The following is a 21,997-nucleotide window of genomic DNA, read 5'->3' as shown; positions in this document are numbered from 1 at the left end:
AAATAAGGTACACTCTGCCATGATTAGTTCGAGTTTACGGTGGAATGTTTAATTCGAGAAGTTGAGTCACACATGGGATTTATCGATATCGGTGTATTTATAAAATTTTCGAAATGTTATTAAAAGGAAAGACGTAAGCTGATTCAGGATATTCGATTTGCTGTCGTAATTATAAAGCAGTTACGTAGAAATGAAAAGAAAATAACAAACACCGGAAAGATACAGTAAAAATATCAGGCAAGCCGATATCGATTCGATTCGAGGGTCCAAATCCAAAAATAAAAGAATGTATAGATATAATACCGAAAGGAGAAAAGAGAAAGAAAGTAAGGAAACGGGGAACGATACTAAAAAAAAGCTAACTACACCTTGCTCGAAAAATTCCATTTTGAGAATTTTACGAATCGTCGTATCTATAAAATCGTTAAATTACAACCGTAGGAAAATACCGTAAAAAGAAACCAATCGAACAAAAGAAGAACAGAAAGGAAAAGGAAAAAGAAAAATAAGGAAACGAAAGAGAGAAAGAGAGGTAGAATGAAATAGAATCAATTCAATTCGAGCGTATCGATTCGATAATCGGTAAGTATTAATATTAGCTAGCCGCGCGATAGAGACCCCGTTGCGTATCGTATTCCATCCCGATCGGGCCGCGCGTGAATTGAATTTTAAAAATTCACCGTGAATCTGATACGCGATTACGCGCTTCTGTAAGCTAAACCGATCCGCATAACCTGTTAAACGACCGGCACGTCGATTTAATCCGACGCGTGATCCACGTTTAATCGACGCGTTCAATCGTGGTTTTCCGCCCATGAGAACGTATTAGAAATACATAATTAAGAAAACGTGAGTAATAGTTGACTTCCTATTACATATATAGTTTCTAGTTCGATTTTTATACAGGATGTTACGGAAATTGATCTAAGGCAAAGCCGTGTAAGTTTCTAATAAAAAATACAACTTGTTTTCATATTCGTAAAAGATGTCGAATGTGTCTTTTTTCACTTCCATAGATATAAGTAGACTGCGGTTATTTATAGACGTTATTAAAGAACTAGAATTTAAACAGAAAGTTATTTAATATATTAAATGTTACGACGCGTATTTTATTTCAGATATTTTGTACATTTTTCTATCTTATGCGCGTTTTGTGCATTCTTGTCAGACTGATATTTGCGAACAAAAGATCTATGTATTTTTTCAAATATTTCCTCTCGATGTTATATATATATATTTTTTCTTATTTTCTATGTTTTAAATCTACTACATTACTTCGTTAGCGATCAGCAGAGTAGAGTCTCTAGTGTCCCTACAAAAAGCAGTCGCATCCAAGTCAGGTGATCGAAGAGGCCATTCTCTTGGACTTTCTCGCCCTATCTATTTCCCACTAGAGATTCGATTTAGATGTTGTGTCACATTAATTGAAAAATGTAGCGGAGGCTCGTCATGCTGAAACCGGGTGTGTATTCTTTTTCCCGATACGACACATCGTCCGAGACTCAAATCGTAATCTCTATTGAACCGAAACTGATAGCACACAGAAATTACAAACATCCCGTAATCGTAGCTCAATTTTCTATCTAACGGTTTAACATTTACAAAACGAGAAAGAAAAGCAAAGTAGAGAGGATAGAAGAAATTACATAGGTATGCACATCATTCGACAAAGTGGCTCGACGAGGATGAGTCAACGTCAATCAGAACGTTTCCTCTGACTTCATTCGCGTCTTCGTGGATTATTAACTGCACGATACATACAGACAACTGCTAATTGTATACTGCTCCACGTTACTGCTCTAAACAACGTTCACGTGAAACGTGATCGTCTAGTTGCCTCTCGAAACGGAATACGCTCTCTCGTCGAGGAATATTCCTTCGAACTCGAATAATGACGTATCATTTTAAATTGATTCAAATTGAGGCCCCCCTTCTTCCATTTCACGTGGAGAGCACTTCCGCGTACGCAGAATCGCATTGATGGTTATTGAAGCGACGCTGCGATACGGGATACGTAGGATCGGAAATCGGGACGAATCGAATCGGTGCATCCAAGAGAAGAAACGATGGAGCAGAAAAGAGATAGATAATAAAGGGACCCGGACTTATGATTGCTTCCAAATGAATTTCCAACTAACCAATTCAATTCCGATTTCCACGTGCGATATGCACTCGACTATTCATAATTACTGGATAGTTAGCGGCCACAGGGGCCGAAGTTTATGGCTTCGCAACTCGCCGCTAATCGGATTGTCTGTCGACTGGCCGAACGAACGCTTCCATAATTCTTTGTACGTAGCGTAAAATCGAAATGGCGATTGCGCGCTCTGCGTATCGAGAAACGTTTTCTCTGTAACTAAAATTTTCCGTAAATAATATCTTCTGTAAAATTTTTTGCGTTTTCCTCTTGGTAACGGGGCGCTTCTTTTTTCTTTCATTAAGCTTGCTCGAACCTGTCTAGAAGGTTTATGTGGCTACGCAAAATTAACTGAATACGGCATTACGTTACACGGTTCGTGCAAGTACGTTCGTTTAAACTTGGATATTACGTTTGTTTAAAAATGTACGTGCGTACTCTATAAGACTCTTATATTCAGCGAAAGTAGGTTTTATCGAATGGAAGAAAAATAGGAATAGGTTGCGTTTTCGCAACCTATCGATTAATACAAGTTTCTGCTCATCATATAATGGACAATTTCAAAGGATACGGTTCAAGTTCTGTAATTGAAAATAAAGTAGTAGCGTTTCGTACTATTAATAATGCTTAAGCCTGCTAATGAGGCTGCAAAATTACAATGATCGACTCTACGTTTATTTATGGTGACTGTGACTTCTCTTTGCAAATTTCTTTTTCCAAGACACTAGAAAGTATCCCTTATCTGCCTTGAGGACCTTGGTCTTGATTGTTTGATATTAGTATTAGCATTAGGAGTGTTCATATGTATACTTTTCGAAAATCAAAGGCTGTTAGCGTATTTTATTATCCAACTCCAATAATAATAATATTCTTTCTTTGTTATTTTTAATAATTAATCCTTGAAAGTTGATAGGCTCCGCTATATGTTTTAGTTTTCGAGTTCTAATCAGTACTTGTTTGCAGTTCAGAACGATAATGTTGATATTATATTGTAATCTCGAAATTTGAAATTTGCAAAACGTGGGTATACTTTTAATTTCTATTTTAAACTTTTGAGCATGTCTGGTAAATTATATGCTTTTCAAATTGTAAGTTATGAAACAGCTAAGAGAAGATAATGACGACGACGAGTTGATGTTTGATTTATATAACACAGATTGTAGATATAAATAATGCTTTTAATGAAGATTTCTATTTCGAGCTGATATTTTGATAAATTTACTTTCCTTAATAGAGCCGCTTTTACCAAACTGATGACGCAATTGAATATTCCATTATTCGTTGCAAGCTTTTTACATATTTTTGTTGATGTTAATGCTTATGTTACTGTTTATGTTAATTATTCCTTTAAAGTTACGTGTCAGAAGACAACTGAATATTCGAATACTTCAATATGCATTAATCTGTTTGTTCATGATTATATTCAAATGTGACATGTACGAATTGTTTTCATAATAAAGTTCGATAAATATTATTACATTGGATTTTGAGTATTATGGAAGACACGTCATTTGTGACAATTTCGACAGTGTCGCAATATACTTTGTAATTTCTGAAGTTAATTAGAACACTCATTATGTATCATACCAAGTAATGGCAGATAGAAATTAGCTGAGCTATTTCCGTCAGCAAGGTCTTTCTTAGAAGTCTGTTTAACCAATCGTTTTCGCGAACGTGTTATCCTGTCTCGCCTGGCGCGAATCGAAGCGTTAATATGAGAAGTTTCGTGTAAAAAGTTTCACGAAATTATATTACGCTGAAAAGTTTTCACGCCTTATTAAGATCTTGTTAGAGGAAGCAGAACGTTTTAAAGATACTTTCGTCCTTTCTCTCGTACCTTTTTTTCTCGCTACCTTCAAACTCACTATAAAACACGCGATATTCTCGTTTTCGCGAATGTTTAGTACCGTTTTATAACGTTAGTTTCGATGCGTTTCGAAGACACTGTTAAAATACATTAGAAGTCTTGAGTGCAATATGTAAAGAAACAAAATTTATGGTTATTCATTATCATTGAATAATATTGATTCAAAGTAATGCGAAGCTTATTATCAAGTGGTTCTATTATACTTATTTGCCTCTATAAATTTTATTCCATATGAATTTAGAAGTATAAGACAATTAGTTTTGTTTTCTATCTATTCGATTTTGACGAAAAACTGAGCAATGTACGCAGAAAGCGTTCCTCGTACTGTTATTAATTTTGTAATATTTATGTTTAGTAATGTTTGGCGATATTTACTACGTTTCCTGTTTTCAATAAAAATAATATACATTTCCTTTGTTTATTATCGTATAATATCTCGCGAAACTTACTTCTCTCAACAAAATTTAATTTCCTTCTAATTGCAAGCGTTGTGCGTTCCAACTTTTTTATTTTCTCTTAAATAATACCAGTATATATATGGGTCAGTTATGCACTTCGAAGCTGATAAAACAGAGTTACATCATACGTGGGCGCAATCAAGTTTTTCATCAACGAATACCCGAGATGCAATTATGTTACGTTTTCTCATACAATACAACTTTATTCGCAATGAAATCATAACTGCAACTATAAAATTATTTTTCTGATTTGTTATAATTAACAGGTAGTTAATGATTTTAATATGAAACGCGTAGTTGTCCACTTGTACCCTTCGAGCTTATGTTAAATCCTTTTCTCACCTTTTTTCTCATTCGTCAACTAACAGAGCGAAGACACCATTCCCCTTTTTATTAAAAAGCCCGTGTCATTTATCGAAACTAACATGATAACCATATAATGAAATGTTATTTTTGTTCAATGAGATCTAAATAATATTAACGTTACATCAATAATATAGAATGATTTAACTACGAGAAATTACATTTTATTATATCTAGCAATGATTCTGTTGAAAAGGAAAATTCTTTTAACGTTTGCTTATGATTATCGGTATTTTTATTCAACATCTCTCTAACTTCGATTTGAAAATGAGATTCGATGTACTTCGAATAATTTAACCCTATGTAATTCACTAGCGCCGCTTTAATATAATGTGTAAATTATTATTTTGTTTTGTTTCCACTGATGGAAAATGAAAAAGGGCGTACAAATAATCTTGTGTAAATAAATTCATAAATATTGCACGTAAAGCTTCACTTGTAAAAACGTGCTGAAATTGCTGTTTGCTTGTATCAAAAAATAATAAACGTATAAAGGTTGAACAAGAATGTGTTTCACGGTTACCTGGCAATTGAGTATATTACAAATTGGAGAATCGATTTTAGAGAGCAATATGAACGCATGAGTTTCGTTTAATACGTTGTAGTAATAACTCCCTTTAATACTGTTTAAAATCATTGTACAGAATGAAAATGGACAGTTCACGTTACTGCAATTGTTGTTACAGCAATTAAAAAGTTCTGTTTCGCTTTAAAAAAATTTTCACATAAACGGCAAAATTTTAATTACAGTAAAAATGTTGGCTCTCGTCAGACGACGAAAATTGGTAATATGATTTCCGTTTAATTATACGTAAATGGAAGTGCACGGGTTCCGTTGATCGCGAACTTTATAGATTAAAATTTAATTTTTAGCTATTTAAAAATTTATACGTTTCCTGTGCGCGTCATCAGGGTATTGAATTATTACGTCGTATGGCGTTTCGTGTTCTTCAACTCATCTACCACGGAGAACGCTAATTTACTTCTTATTTCCATAAATCAGCCGCATTGCTTTGAAAGGCACGTTATGAAACCACGTAATCACAAAAATGCGTCCCGTGTACTTCGAGTAATAATATACATTATACATATTTTAAAAAATGTTGTGACCGATAGTGGCATCGCGTTTTTATGTAATGCAATGCTACGTTGAATTTATCAAACGCGTTTTCATGGCGTCAAACCGGCATACAGCCCGAACTGGCACAGTTGGGACATTAAAATCCATTAGCGATATATTAATACATTACATTGCAACGTGTGAAATCCTGTAATTTCAGCCGATGTATTTTATTATTCAATTGTATACGTATCGATATTTTAAATACTTTGAAAAATAATTCATTGAATTACAAATATAGAAAATTCCGATATGATGCATTTAAAAAAACCGTATAAATTTTTTAAATTCTTAATAAATATGCATCCATATTTTTATTTTTACTTTAAAGTAAAAATTAAACTAGAATATTCTAGTCCTTCAATCTTCGATTAATAATAGAACTACCTCCTTTTATCAGCTAACCAATGAGAAACCATACCATGGCTGTCTTTTATAAATTTCTCTAAAAAACAAAAAAAAAAAAAAGAAAAATGATTTGTTTCTACAATAAGTATCCATTTCTGTTATATTGATTTATTTCAATGAATTTAAAGAATTTAAAAAAGTAATATTTATATCATCGCTCTTTTCAACTATTCGATTTATGAATTTGATAACCATGAGTTTTGAACGAATCATACACTCTAAAAGTTTCCTACAACCGTATCATTTTACCACTGATGTACGTATTTATCGATTTTTAAAAAGCGGCAACGCCGATGCGATTGCCTCGGCTTAAATGTAAGTTGCACGTAAGTACGTAGCTCGGAGATGGAACAAAAGTTCAATCCTAACACGTCTTTTCTAGCGATACATCGCAAGTTATCTGGGACACTGAACACGGAGCAGCTCGCAGATGTAAGTATCTCATGTCCTGTTAAGTACAGAGTATTGTCCTCGCGTAGTTTCCGGAATTATAAATCCTCGGCGATGTGTTCAACCTATCGTTCCTTTACTTCCTTTACTTCCAACTTGCATCCTTATTTTTCCATAATATAAAATGAACTTCGTGACACGATACGTGCATAGAGATATTACAATAGTAAATCTATCATTCGTAGATAGAGTCAAGCGCTTGTAAAAAATTCGAAGAACGGTAAAATAGTTATTGAAATATCTAATATTCAATTAATTGGAATATTGTATTATTGAAACGTTCTAATAACCCACTACTCTTTCCAGTATTAACGTATTTGATCGAAGAAAACGTTCATACGATGGAATACATGGGCCAACTACTTAGGATATAGTTTCGAACGATTTCGGTCGAGGATTGCAACGACAACTTCTCGGATTGCACGATAGCAAACAGGAACCTTCCGAAGTGTCAGAAACACTTCAGCCGATCGACTTCGACTAATTTGCTGCAACGATACCGCGTATCGAGTCAACTTCGACTTTTAACCTCGGATGCATATTGCAACGATCCTCCAGGTCATTCACCTGTCTTGGTAAGATATAACAACGCGTAGTAAAACGTTGAAACGAAGTAGTTTCTTTTGGATTTTTCAATTAGACTTTAAACAATCTGTAGATTTCCCTAAAAAATTCCTACAATCTACTGTTTCAATTAAAATCGAAAGATCGTGAAAATAAAAATCAAGGTAGAAAGGTTAAACTATGAAATAATAAAAGACTGAACTAAAGCAATTGCAGGGAAGACAACTGGAGCTTAGAAAATAAAAAGGCAAATCCAATTATGAAAGACAGTATCCGTTAAACAACCAATTTGTGGGAAACCGACAGAAACTTTTGTCGTTCCCTACATTCGCTACATTTTGTATAAATGTAACAAACGTACTGTTTCCTTGTAGCATTGAATCGAGGACTCAAAGAGACTGGTTTTACATTTCTTGCAATTATTGCCCTTTTCATAATTGGACAGTAATCTAAGCTACAAAGATAGGTCTGCAGAGCGATTGAGACACTTAATGACTTTATTCTTCAATGAAACACTCACTCTACGCAATCCAATTTTGTCTAGTCATCGACAACATCGTTCACCTACGAGTTCTTCGTTTTATCCTTGACTGTAATGTCACATTCGCTCCGTACGACATCTCACTGATATATAGATTATACTTGATCCATTATACGGGTCATGGAAATTCAAAGGGATACCTACATAGGTGACAGGCTAAGCTATCTGAAAGATACGACTGTATCTTATCGCTCTCATCGAGCTGCTACAACTATCGTGCGTCCCGGGAGTTCCCATGATCATAAACTCAATCGCTGATAACGTCGCTGATGATCGTGTGCTAAATTGACCCTCCTGGAGAGTCTCGGTGGCAGGGCGAACGTGTTAAAGCCCAGCCAAGGGATAGTGGACCCGATGAACGGATGCGGCGATCATCAGCGGAGAAAAAGCACGCCGACCAGGCAAAGTGACTGGGGGTGTACCCCCTTTTTTCATTTAAATTACTCGAAGGCGGTAGTGGTGCGACGCGGCCGGCATACCTAATGGCCGCATATTGTGCGCTGCCACTGCCACTCAAGGCAAACCGAGAACACACTACTGCGTCAACGGCTGGCGGACCTGTTCGCGACAGGAAAATAATACCGAGTTCCTCATAATTCGTGGCTGCTTTTTATCTATGGATATATAGGTACAGGTGTACGCATGCTCTGGCTGTGTACGAGGTACATGATACATTATCACGTGAAGATTACGTAATCGTTTATCCAAATGGCAGCGTATATTCTAGTCTACGTGAGTATTCCGTCTCATGGGAACTGATGGTTGGCCTCCTCTTCGATGATCCATGCAAGAGGGACACGTCGTCGAGTGAGCTTGACTGAGAGTTGAATAGAATAGGTGAAGAGTTTAAGTTGATTGAATGGCTGATTTGGATAGACAATGGATCATTCTAGTGGTTTTTACTAGTTGTCAAAGTAAGCTTTCAAGGTGAAGTTTTATACGAGTTATTTGAAGGATATATTCGTGCTGTTAGGTTTGTATTAAGTTGAAGTTTCGTTCTGATGTCAATACAAGCAACATAGTTCTTATACTTTGATATTTATTTTCTGTTAGCCCTCAACACCGTAATAAATTACCAATGACTATCGTGGCAGTCGCGTTAAACAAATGTCAAAATCGCAATGAAACCTTGTGATTTTTCACAGCCAATTTTCAGAAATTATTTAGTTGAGTATGGAGTAGATTGAATGAAATAGTTCAACGCACGCTGATTACAATGGTCAAATTAAAATTCAACGCAACGCGAAGCTTGATCGAGCCCATATTCTTGCTGTTGTACCGTATTTCAACGTGGAAGGTTATTAAGCAGGTAGATAGCGAGCAAAGGTACGTATACAATAAACTGAGCAACTGAGCGTGACATGAAACGGCGCGAGGAAGCGCAAACATCCATTTACGTTCGTAACGGATGCGTAAATACGTGTGCAGAGATAGAGGAATAAGTGGACGTTGAACGTTCCTGGCTACGTTCGTTGGTATATAAAAAGAAAGACAATACCTAACCAGTTGGCTCATGCTGGATAAACTAATTAACGATTGAACGATGTCGGAAATAATTAGTCGCGTATCCTATTCGCGATATAATTAAATGCTGGCTAGCGAGGCCTTCACCCCCTTTGTCGCAAATTAATTTGTATATCTGCGCGATTCGCGACAAATAAACTTCGTCCGAGCGGAATTAATCCCAGATAAATGAAAGTATAAATATCAATATTCGGTAGTAAAAAAAAGACAAAAAATATGAAGTTAAATTTAACCCAAATCAAAGTGCTTTAAAAATCCAGAAAAGTTGGCAAAAATTGTGAAATTATTAAATAGAAATCGTCATGCCGTATAGCATGTACTGAGAAATCCTAAAGCTTATGGAAAAAATAAAAATGTGACAGACCTCGTGTTACACCTGAACGTGACAGACGGGCAATTTTGGGCGTTGCCTCGAATTTTGAGGGGACTGCAAGGTCAATCACCGAAAATTTCTTTGAACAGAGAAAAATGATTGTGCCTATATTGTAATAAAATTCGTACAATTTAACCTTTATTGAAAGACAAATTAAAAGACAATGACTAAGCATTTTTAAATCTAAAATAATTTTGCAACTGGCTTTATATGAGTATTACTCCGTTTTATATACAGAGCGATCATTACTAATTATGAAAGATGTCTGAAAAATTTAGAAGCACATGAACATGCAAATATAGACACATGACTTTTCAATTAACGCAGATTCGCAAATCTTGATTAAACTATGATTTCATATAATAGAATATAATTTGACTTATAATGCGAAAAGTCGAAAAAAATAAGTCGTAAAAAGTAAATCGAAAAAATTTTTCGATATACTAAATCTAACTTCCCTATCATTAATTTTGTTTCACGGTACAAGTAATTTTACGGTAAAATATTTGTCATGTTATCTTCAAACGTATCGTTGACACAAAGAATAGCCTTTATGGAAGCAAGAATAAAAATGTGATTGGTTGAGTACACACCTTTATCTAATTTAGTCTTCGTCTGTGTTGATTCTAGGACTTGTGCTAACTGGACGTTTCTTACGTACTTTTGCAAGTGCTGTATGATTTTGTATTTCGCAGATCTGTTTTAAACCATCGCGTTAAAGACTCTTTATTTGGAGGTTTACAAAAATTATGAAAATGAAACTTTCGTTTAAAATATTGTAAGTGGTACTGAACAAAATTAAATACAGTATAAATAGAATATAGTATAAGAGTTTTCGAAATGGATATTCTTTGACAAACAACGCAGGCTTCAATTATCTCAGGGTATAATGAAATTAAAGCAGAATATATTTTTGAAATTGGTAAAGTACATCAATATACTATGTTATAACCATGAAATATATATAAATTTACGAATGTTTATGATGATATAAAAAGAAATTATAAAACCAGTTTAAATGTAAGCTGTTCTTTATTAATACATAGTGTATGAAATTCTCCAGTCACTTCCGGTGAATCATCAAAAAATTATACCTATGATAAGTATGCTAACAATCAGGTGTAATACATATGCATTCCTACAGTTCCAGTTAACTACAATACGACACGGTTTATAAATTACTTTGAATACACTTTAGTTGGTGAATATATGCTTCACAGAGATATTTATCTGTATGTGTTGAGCAAATTGGAGTTTATCAAAGCCATATTGAAGGCATTGGAACGTTTGGATAAAATCAAAACGATTAAAATTCTTATGGAGTAGTAGTTTCTTACTTATGGCTTGCGAATTTGCGTCCTATGCGTTCAGAAAAAATTAATCAAAAAGACAATCACATGATTTTATCACAAAAATAGATTTAATTTATAAAATAAAAATACGACAGTTAAAAAGTAATATCTTTTGCTAGAATGCAACGACTCCCATTTTACATATAAATAATATCGTACAAAATCTCGAATCAACTAAAATTACCATCTGCTCGTTTTTTAAATCTAAATTGACCTTAAAAATGGTGCAAAATACTATTTTTTGACAAAAACGTTCATCGTACTCTCTCAGTTTGCATATAAGGTATATGTTTAATAATTTTTTAAGCATTAATCATAATTTCAATAGCTTATTATCACATAGTATTATACCTATTATCGTCCCGTCATTCTTGAAATTATGTTTACTATGATAAGTATGCACTACAGAAACGTGCAATTAATTCATAAATTTTAATGGTAGAGAAAGAAATAGAAACAGGTCAACGAAAGCATACAATAACGATGCTTGTTTCTCTTCAACCTGCAACCTATATAGCCCGGCAATTCTCATTTTTCCCCTAGTTTTTCATCAGGACAGATAACAATGCGAGGCATATTTGCGGAATAATGAAGCAACCCGGCACACGGCGCGACAAAATCTTGACTGACAGGAAACTTGGATCAAAACACAACTGGAGTAAACTCCGGTTCGACGGAAATTCATCCGAACAATTATCTTCGGAATGAAATGGCACCAATTAAACGAGTTTCTCCTGTTCTTCCGAGCTTGCAAAAACGACGTCGGTACTAATTAGCAAAGTCCACGCTCCAAGTGAATTTCATACCAGGATCTACGAGTCTTGGATACTCCGCCAACTATTCTGGGCTGTCTTCTACCTCATAAACGATCCAAAGTACTTTCAACAATACCACTCGGCAATTTCTTCCTACGACAGAATACTCGTTTTTCCCTCTTGGTCATTGGACATGCATCCAGATATTTGGTCAAAGCTAATTTTATCGCATGCCCCTATTTTGCATCCAACATAATTGATCATTTTTCAGAAATATTTATAACGTAAGGAAAATTTTACTTTTTACTTTATACTATTACAAACTATAAAGTTCAATTATCAATTCAATTTTAACTATCTTATCAATTATCTTATCTCACACTATTGTTTACTTATCGTCCTTGTTTCTTTTTCAATATTGCAATTAACATTTTTCAATTTTTTTAGAATTATCGATTGCCTATTGGCATATAATAAATAATTCCCTTCCGGTATAATTAGATATATGGTAAAACTTAATGACGATTATAAAATAAACTATCGATTAACAGTCAGTTTTAATCAATTATTAGCATTATTAAATTAATAACGATAGTTACTGTTATAACACCCATGTAATTATACTTAGCCTTATACATGTGGGAAAGAAGAACGTAGTAATGAATAAACTGTCGAGACGAACACGAGAACTTAATCAACGCTTTGAATACGTATTACGATGTAATCGGCTTAAAAAGAAACGAGGACTGACGGTTCACGTGCGAAAACGGAGACTGTTTATGTTAATCACTCGTTTTAATCAAGCCTTCAGACTATTTTAATTTTAACTACAAAGTAGTTATTTTTGTTCTTTATTTATCTGTTTGGAGCTCCTATTTATTCACCACCTATGTGAATAAACTCAAAATTTACATTAAAAGTGTTGAGCTTTAGGTTTCTTGCGATCTTTTGTAAGGCACATTGCCTCTGCTTGTTTTTTGACAAATTATTACATTGATTATAATGTCATATTAAATTAAATTAAATATCAAATTGACCCGATGATTGTTGTAGGTATGCATAATAAGTGATCAGTTAAATAATTTGATTTTTGAGTTTGATTTGTTTATTATTTCTAAATTGATAAGGTGAAAATATTACTCGTATTTTAAAGAGAAAAGTAAATTATTATACTAGATTATGTGTACTATATATTAAAGATCAGTGACGATATGGTGAAAGAACAATGCTATATTTGAGAAATTACTTAAAGGATTGTACATTTTTTGAAACACTTTAATTTGGCTGAAATGCAAACGTGAACGTGAAAGTGAAAACAGCACTTTTCAATCATGTCACTTTCAATGACAATTTTGGAAGATATTCTTGGAAGAACGTTTCTGAGGCTACGAGGTCTTTTGAATCAGTTGGAAAAATCATAATATGTATCTGAAACCATCGAATCTCTCAGAACATTGAAAAGACAGGAATAGTCAGGAACGTTAGATAAACTTTAAAATCAATACTACATATTTCGAATTCTTCAAGCTTTGAATTTGAAAAGTTTACTCGGAGCCTAATCATTAAAACTTATACATTTTTATTCTAGAGTTTAAACTTTCATTAGTATTTATCATAAACAAATTCTTATTACATTATTCTTTTAAATGGTTTCACGAAATATTTTTCAAGCTAATGTTGTAAGCAATGCGTTTAAATAAACAATTATCTGTTTATTAATTATTAGTATAATTTACCTCATCTCCTACAATTGTTTGCCACCTTCCTATTTTATTTTATATCCATTTTTCATAAAGTATTTATCGTGCCAAAATCCATTATTTTAAGTTCATCTCTCACAAAAACTACATTACTTATATTGTAACATGATACAATAACCTGTATTACAAAATAATCCAAAATATTATACGTAAACGAGTCTACGTTGATTACAAGTTATCGACATTTAAGTAGGTAATACTTTACCTGCCATAATACTTTAACTACCATATTCTCTTTATTTCCTAATATTCAAAAAATGATTTCACGTTATAAAAAAGCAATAAAATTATGTGACTAATATCGTGGAAAGCTTCGTTGAGGCAATTTGAATTGTAACGTATTTAAGAGAATGACGCAACATTAGGCAAGATTTAAAACGTACAAGTTTAAATTTATACGCTATATTAAGGCACGAATTGTACTATAAAAGAAATAAAATAAACATATATGCCAATTGGCAATATCCCTGGCGCACTTTCTACCAACGAGAACAAGGAGAAAACGATTATTTGGGTGTACGACAATACTGCATACAACTTTCCGTATAAAACTGCGTAAAACAACGGCAGGCCGACGCAGCTCTTGATTTGCGAAGTTTTATAGCAAGATGGCACTATTCCGGCAGGAAAATGCCCACTATGAGAAAAGTTAAGTCCATTTAGAAATATGTACGCGCTTACATATTCCGGAAACGAGAGATTTATAGACTTAAAGCGAGAGAATTCACGAGATTTTCTTTACTAATGAGTCTATCTTTCGTTAATGTATACATATAGTCTATTGATATATTCAGTGTATATTACTACTATTTATACATATACATATGTACTGCCGATCTATTAATATCTGGCATGAATTGAATGCTTTTCACTGTCACTAATTTCTGTATATTTTATTATAAATTTGTTATTCCATTTGCATTATATGCATCTAATAATAAAATACTAAATAAAGCGAAATTTTTTAGTTTTCCAATAAATATCATAAATAAGTATGAGAAGTTTTCCAAGAACGAAAGATTTATAGATATAAATTAAAACGAAAAATATTCGCGAGATTTTACGAATGAATCTATCTTCCCTTAATGTTGCATTCGATTTATATTACTATTATCTATGTATGGTATTCTCTAACCTCCGGAAAGATCAATCTTTATTACTATTACTAACTCTTTATTACTAATTCTACATCGTACTAAGTATTAGTCAAACGTTCCGAGAAGTTTCGAATGTCTTGTATCAGATAAATATCGAATATCGTGTGTGTCATTGATAGTAAGAAGAACAATGTTTTGATTCGATCAGCTTGTTTGATATTCTTTGACGAAACCGATCTATGTCGATCGAACATTTGTTTTGAATGTCTCGAGTCGGCGCGATAGTTATGATGAGTCACACACGATAACCGAATCGGTTTATTCCCTGAACTATTTTTAGTAAATATTTCAAGTCGTCTATTTGTCACGAATATATGCAAGTAGGTATGTAGATACATATGTATTTACATTATAGAATATAAAGTTGGCATCTATTATCTTAATAACGTTTAATTTAAAGCTTCTAATATTTTAACATTAAAGCTATCGATAACTAAAAAAATATAGAGCCTATACTAAACAAATCTAAATGGAAGTATTATAAAAAATATACATATAATACAAAAAGAAAGACAAACTTTCCCAACCCACAAATCCGATAGTTGTAGTATTAACGATTGAAAAAAGAAAATATAATCTAACAGTTGAACGTTTTATACATGTACAACAAACAAGCTGCGATTAACGAATGAGCACTAACTTTTCGAACACCCTATACCTTTGTCTATACGTTTCGCCCCCGCACGTAATACTCGGTGTACGCATGCTCCTTTCGCTCATAACAGCATTTATTCAGCTGTTACGCGACAAGATCACGAATATGACCTTAGCAATTGCCAAGGAATTCTATCGAGCGCGACTCTTTATTCACTTGTCCGTTCCCCTCGGAAAATTATTCAGTTGTTCGAGAACAACGAATTGAAAAACTCGATTCGTTGTAGGGTCGACAGAAACTAATTTCGAAGGTAATCCCGAAAGACAAACAACGATAACGACGGAGCGTCGAACGTGACCGGATCCATCTGTCGGCATAATTAGTCTCGGGCAAATTGTCCCTTCGTACGTCACTCGTGTCGAATTTTTATGTTACAGACGAAAAAGTCGGAGCTTTTTCGTTTGTTTGCCGTAACCACAAAACTGTGTACTCACCGGGGAAGCTGTGCGTATATGCGACGAAACATGCTGCGACGAGTAGAACTTCAGCAAAGGTTTTCATTTTTGTTTTGTCTTTTCGTTTTCCTGTCGCGCTGATTTAGAAAAGCCACTAGCGGTAAGTTTCTGCAACGATGATTCGATTAGTACTGACGCGTTCGGCTTCTTGCGAACGATTGTCACACAACTCGCGAGGGAATCAAGGTCACTCACAGAACCAGCTCACTGAAACTCGCTGACGCTTTGCACTACGACTTTTGTCTCGCGCCACTCTATATGTGATCGTTCGCCTGCTGCTCGACCAATCATCATGCACCTCGCCGTAATCACGTGAACCATTGGTCACGTGATTGTACGGCGCGCTGCTTGACTCATAGCACAACGTTTTTTCCCGGTATTACTAATTTACATTCTACTATAATACATTCTGCTATGTCGCTATCGTCTTCAACAACTGTGTAAACAGAATGATCGCGATTATTCTTTATAATTAATTTCATAGAGAATTGCAAACTGGCGTTGTTGATGTGATAATGATAGAGAACGCTATGGATGATACTGTGAATATGATGAACAAGTTCTTTCTCCGTTCTGCGAATTTTTAACGTATGATTTTGCGTTAACTACTAGCTACGATTATTTGCAATAAATATGTTGGAGAATTAATGATACTATAAGACGTAAAAGTCAGCCACAGCTATGTTATTTGTTCTATGAAATGGACTTAACGCATTACATTTCCAACCTTTATTGTGCATGCGCATCTGAACTGGAATACCGAAGAGAATTTTATAGCAATGAAATTCAATAATTACTGTTTCAAATACAGGATTACTGATTCCGTTTGTCCATGTTTGGTAAGAGATCTGTAAGATTGGTAAGATATGTACGAAATCTGTTAATAATTCCTTAAATCTCTATCTTTCGATTTTATTGCGATGGAGGAGATATTTGTAAAAATCAAATATAATTCATCCAAGATACTATCGTGGTAGAATAAAGTATTGTAAATATTATAAGTACATAATAATATTCAATCATTTTCTTCTATTATATAAAATAATTTATTGAAATAATTGATCTTACAATACCATATTGTATTCTTGCCAAAGGAAATATTTATAATTGAACGGAAGGTAAATTTCCTACAGATCCTTGATATTGCGAATTCATCGATGGGTAGCATCGGTTTATTCATGAGTTTAATTTTTCTAACCAATCAGTCTATAATCACAGTGCGCCGTTAATTATAGTGGAATGAAATTATGTACATACGTAAATCAGTTTCACCGTTTCACTTACTTTTAATCAAGATTGGCCCTTTTAATAAGGGGACCAGATGCAAGAAATATTTTGGAGTCCCAAATAATTCCTTATCGGTAAAAAAGCATATTTTCTTGAAAAAATGAAGAAAAATAGACATAATAAAGAAAATAACACCAAAAAATAAGAAAATAAACATTAACATATTTAAACATGTAACTTATTATTGTTATATCATCAATAATATTGAAAAATTTCAATTTTTTATAATATTTTTATCAATAGTTAATATAACATGTACGTTTAATCGTTTTGCACACATTCTGGCAGAGTTTACAAAATGAAATTAATTTTAACAAATTAAAAACTTTTCGTTCTAATTTTTTTCTTTTTAATTATTTTGTCCTTTTTCGGGGCTCCTGTATAACCTTGTTACATCTTCTGTGTAAACGGCCCTGCATACAATCGTTGGAAAATATGTATATTTCGTTTTCTTGAAATATCGAGACAATGTTACATATTATGGAAATAAATTCAGATATAGGAAACAATGTCATCAATCATGTTATTTATTATCGAATGATTTGGTATTTCCGATATTACAAATAACCTTGGTAATGTTTCAAAGATAATTAATCTCACTCGGTACTCCGGTACTTGTAGATATGTATAGCTACATTAACTACATACATGCTAATGATGTCTGTGCGTGCGTTGGTCTACCTTGAATTGTTATGTGCGGTAATCAGTCTATTCTGGTTCAAAGGTGAATTAGATTTCTCCGTGTTCCCCTACGACACAAGATGATGTACAAGATGTTTTAGAAGTCAATGATGTAGGGAATAGAAATGAAGGTTAGTAGTGAAACAAACATTCTTTTTCACTATAACCCATTGTCGCTTCATTTTTAGAAAATAAATTTATTAAGGTAGGTGTCTATCATTTTTGTAAGTTTTCCATAAATTTGCAATAAAATTGTTAGTTTTACAATAAGTTTTCCATAAAATTACAATTGATAGTATTAGAGATATGTTATCTAATATAATAATATAAGGATAAAGTAACATAACCTAAATATGGCCGGTGGTCGCACCACATACTCAGCGTTCGTAGCCACATTAGTATGCAAAATATATCGCTATATAAAGTAGAATAAGACATTAGGAACGCGATTTAATAATTAATGTTGTCGTGGTATTCAAAATGGAAGTTTCCATTTAGTAAACGTTCGCAAAATTTCAATAACATTGCGAATGAATACAATTTCATTAAAAAATTCTTGTTCATTTAAACGTCAGTCATTCATGCCAGATTGATTTGCACGTTCTACGATTTACAATTTACCTCAATTCATTTTTACAAACATTACGTAAAAAAACGCACGTCAAGGATACCTTTGCAGATATGCAAATATAACTGATCATTTCATATCACCACAAGGAAAGGTTAACTGTACATGCGATAGCAATGTAATAACTGGTTGTAATTGTAGAATAAGAAGAGTGTATACTTTTAAACTTGTTTTCACCGAACATGTGCAAGTGTGACACTTCATGAATTTCAAAAGTCATTATTAACGGGTCCAGACATTCGACGACGTGGCAATTTTTTTGCAACCAGATACAAACAAGATCGTATAATCGTCGACGAATGGAGAATTTGTCAACGAAACCACGTAGTTCCTTTTAGCTAATGATGCAATTCCAACAGGTCATTGAATACGCGAATGTTTCAAACGATCGTGCAAGTAAATGGCCTACAGTGTGAATCGTGAGTACTTATGCGAGCTGTTACGACGCACGTTAAACGATCATACGGTCGTGGAATATAAATGGGAAGTTTCATTAACGACGTTGCACGTATGTTCCGTCGAATTTTCGAGATGCTACACTTGCTTGGAAACCAGCACCGATTTCGCGAAAATGCGCCCCGTGGATCGACCGTGATGTCGTATTTCATTGTTGTTTTTCGTTTCGTGTCCATTTCCTCCGATCTTCCCAGTCGAGTGTACGATTACGATTTATAACGTAGAAAATCTGGAATGGTGTTCGAGCAACCATGAGTGATCGGTTTGATCGTGCATCGAGTTAACAAAGCGAAATCGTTCGAGAAATATGTATTACATTTTCGTTGCGATTTTGCATAATGCGATTCAATAAAATTTACGCACGCGACGTGTTCGACTGTTACGTAATATTTTCGCCAGAGTTCGACATAATGTTCGAAACGTGGCGATCATCGATAATTGATGTGTTATATTAATAGCAACAAAGGCACATCGGACAATGATTTGAAAAATAAAATAAAATCGATTTGCGATAGGCCAGGCGACAAAGCAGTGTTACCAATTTTCCGATATCCTGTAATAATGCTCGAACGATTTACTTCCTCCATTTCGCGGCGTTTCTCCGTGATGGCTCGTTGAAATCGTGAAATTCAAGTGTAGAATGAATCGAACGATCATCAGTTGGCGTAGATTTATTTCGAAGAGAAGACCAGGCGTCGGCGTTAATTTGGTGTCTCGTAAAGTCGTAAACAACGTGGCTTGCGTTCTAAATGTACGAGGATTTCCGGTGTTTTATCGGAGACCATAAAGCCGTGTGTTACGATTGTGCCCGTCGATATCCTGATTTTCGTCGCGAATGACTTTTTAGTATGATCTCTTTTGCAACGACGACAGTTCCTCTTTATTTTTTTTCTCTATTCTTTTTTGTTCTCTTTTTTATCTTCTTGTTTTATCAGTTGCACCACTCGCAGAAATGAAGTGATAGACCGTTGGTTGCGAGATATGATTTTTGTACTTCGTTCGATTATTTTAAAGAATAACAAAACGGAATAGATTGCGTTTCTGTAATTACATGTTTCATGTGTAATGTATGATATTATGTAGTAGGTTCAAATCAAATTATTTTGTAGAAAATCACCTTTGTGCTCATTGCTATAATATTAATCTATTAATCATGTTATTAATATAAATTTTCTCTTAATACCATTTATTTTTTAAAGCACTCTATTTTAACTGCTATTTCAAACGATAACTGTTATCTTTGTTTACCTTACCTGTGTCACTGTCATTCCCGTCATCTGCTTTTAGTTTCTTTCATTTTCCAGTTATACTTTTGTACTCGTTATTATCCCTACATCATTTCCAGGAAGTGAAATTCAAAAAGTACTAGTCTTATAAATATTAGTTCCAAGTAAGGATAGTCTTTTGTTAATGATTTCCATTTCGATAATCGCAATTTCCAATAGTGAAGAACGATATATGTAATCCATAATTTTAATTTCTTGCGTGTAAACGAAATTAGAGATTAGATATCATGATCTACGAGCAAAGTTCGAATAAGCTTCCTCCATTTTATGGACGTATAAGATCCACTTCTCATTCACGAGCAGAGCTGTTAACTCAGAGAACATCTGTACATGTAGTTGCAGTAAACTTGGGTTTCTCTGTCGTTAGCGAGTAATAATTTGCGAGTGGAAATGTATATATGCACAAATAAGAGATAAACGTCTAACGTTCTTACAATCGTAGTGCTTGATGAAACGAAGGAGGAACGAGTTTCGCTATTAAATATAAATACGTTTTCGCAGGATTCTTGTCACAACGTTGAATTTATTTGCTTGACTCAAGACTTCCACTGAGGTCTCTTTGTTTATCCAGTTTCACAAAATAGTCTATATTAGTCTACGTGATCGTAGTAGCTGCATTATACCCGAGCTGAATAATGTTAATATGACGCAATCGGATTTTAGCTTGCTATAGGTACAACCGCGATTCATTTTACGGATAAAAAATTAATGATATAGGAATATTTCTTGGAAATGAAGCTTGATTCAGAAGAAAAGAATTGTATACAAGTCGCAGTTTTTTCCGCAAAACTTTTCCAGTATATTTTATAAGCAAGGCTAAGAGAAGAATGCTATACTGTATTTGTATTTATATTTATTACCTCTTGCCTTTCGGCTTTGGGAGGCTCCCGATTTTATGCATGACTCCTTACAAATTCTATATAATTGCCTTCCTTACATTATACTTATTCTAATCTCACTCTTTACTTATCGCTATATAAATCTTAACTAATCATTTAAACAATCAATTTAATCAATCATAAATTCTTAGTAACCTTCTAACAATTATACTTTGGTCTGATTCTTATTTTGTTTCTTGGCCACTAAAATCACCAGATATCTCACCAATGGATTTTCACTTGTGAGAAACTGTGATAGAAAAAGTTTATGAAACACAAATTAATACGCATCAAGAGTTAGTGCAAAGAATTACTATTTATTATATTTATTATATATATTTATTATATTCGTATATTAATTCGCACCTATTTACGCAATTAAGGACAGTTTCCTTTCCATTTTCCAACAAGAAATTAGCAACACAATAGACTATATTTCCCATAGATGCCAGTTTTGCATTCTTAATAACAGGCTACGATTTGAAATGATATTATAATGCGAACCGATAATCAACTCCCATGTGATATCGAAGAAGAAAGTATCCTATTGTCGTTTCATATTTTTATTGTAATTTCTAACGAAGCATTTAGGAACAGGAGCTTATAAAATATCTTTTTCTTATTTTTGGTTATAGACTACACCGGTGAAGTTTAGTGGGAAGGTACTGAAATGCCTTGCACGTGTTTAGGAAAACGTCTTTGCTGGAAACTTGGTTAGAGAATTTGTAAAACTATTCTGTAAGAACAATTTTTTGGTAACTTCAACTTGTGAAACATTCCATCGTTTCCAACTAAACAAAATGCCCTGTATACCTACGTAACTTTGTTAGTGAACAATATGT

At 33.8% G+C, this 21,997-nt stretch overlaps 1 protein-coding gene across 1 annotated transcript in view; it reads right to left on the bottom strand.

Moving 5' to 3' along the window:
- LOC117213551 (icarapin-like) overlaps window positions 1-16,179 on the bottom strand; it is a 54,933-nt gene extending 38,754 nt beyond the window's left edge. Inside the window, exon 1 of the mRNA XM_033458976.1 lies at window positions 15,919-16,179. Coding sequence (XP_033314867.1) covers window positions 15,919-15,985 — 67 coding nt within the window. The 5' untranslated portion in view covers window positions 15,986-16,179. The remainder of the gene's footprint in view (window positions 1-15,918) is intronic.
- Window positions 16,180-21,997: the final 5,818 nt, after the last annotated feature.

Source organism: Bombus bifarius, unplaced genomic scaffold (genome assembly GCF_011952205.1).
Source record: "Bombus bifarius isolate JDL3187 unplaced genomic scaffold, Bbif_JDL3187 scf7180000009125, whole genome shotgun sequence".
In the NCBI taxonomy this organism is placed as follows: Eukaryota; Metazoa; Arthropoda; class Insecta; order Hymenoptera; family Apidae; genus Bombus; species Bombus bifarius.
This window is presented reverse-complemented; position numbering and strand designations above follow the sequence as displayed.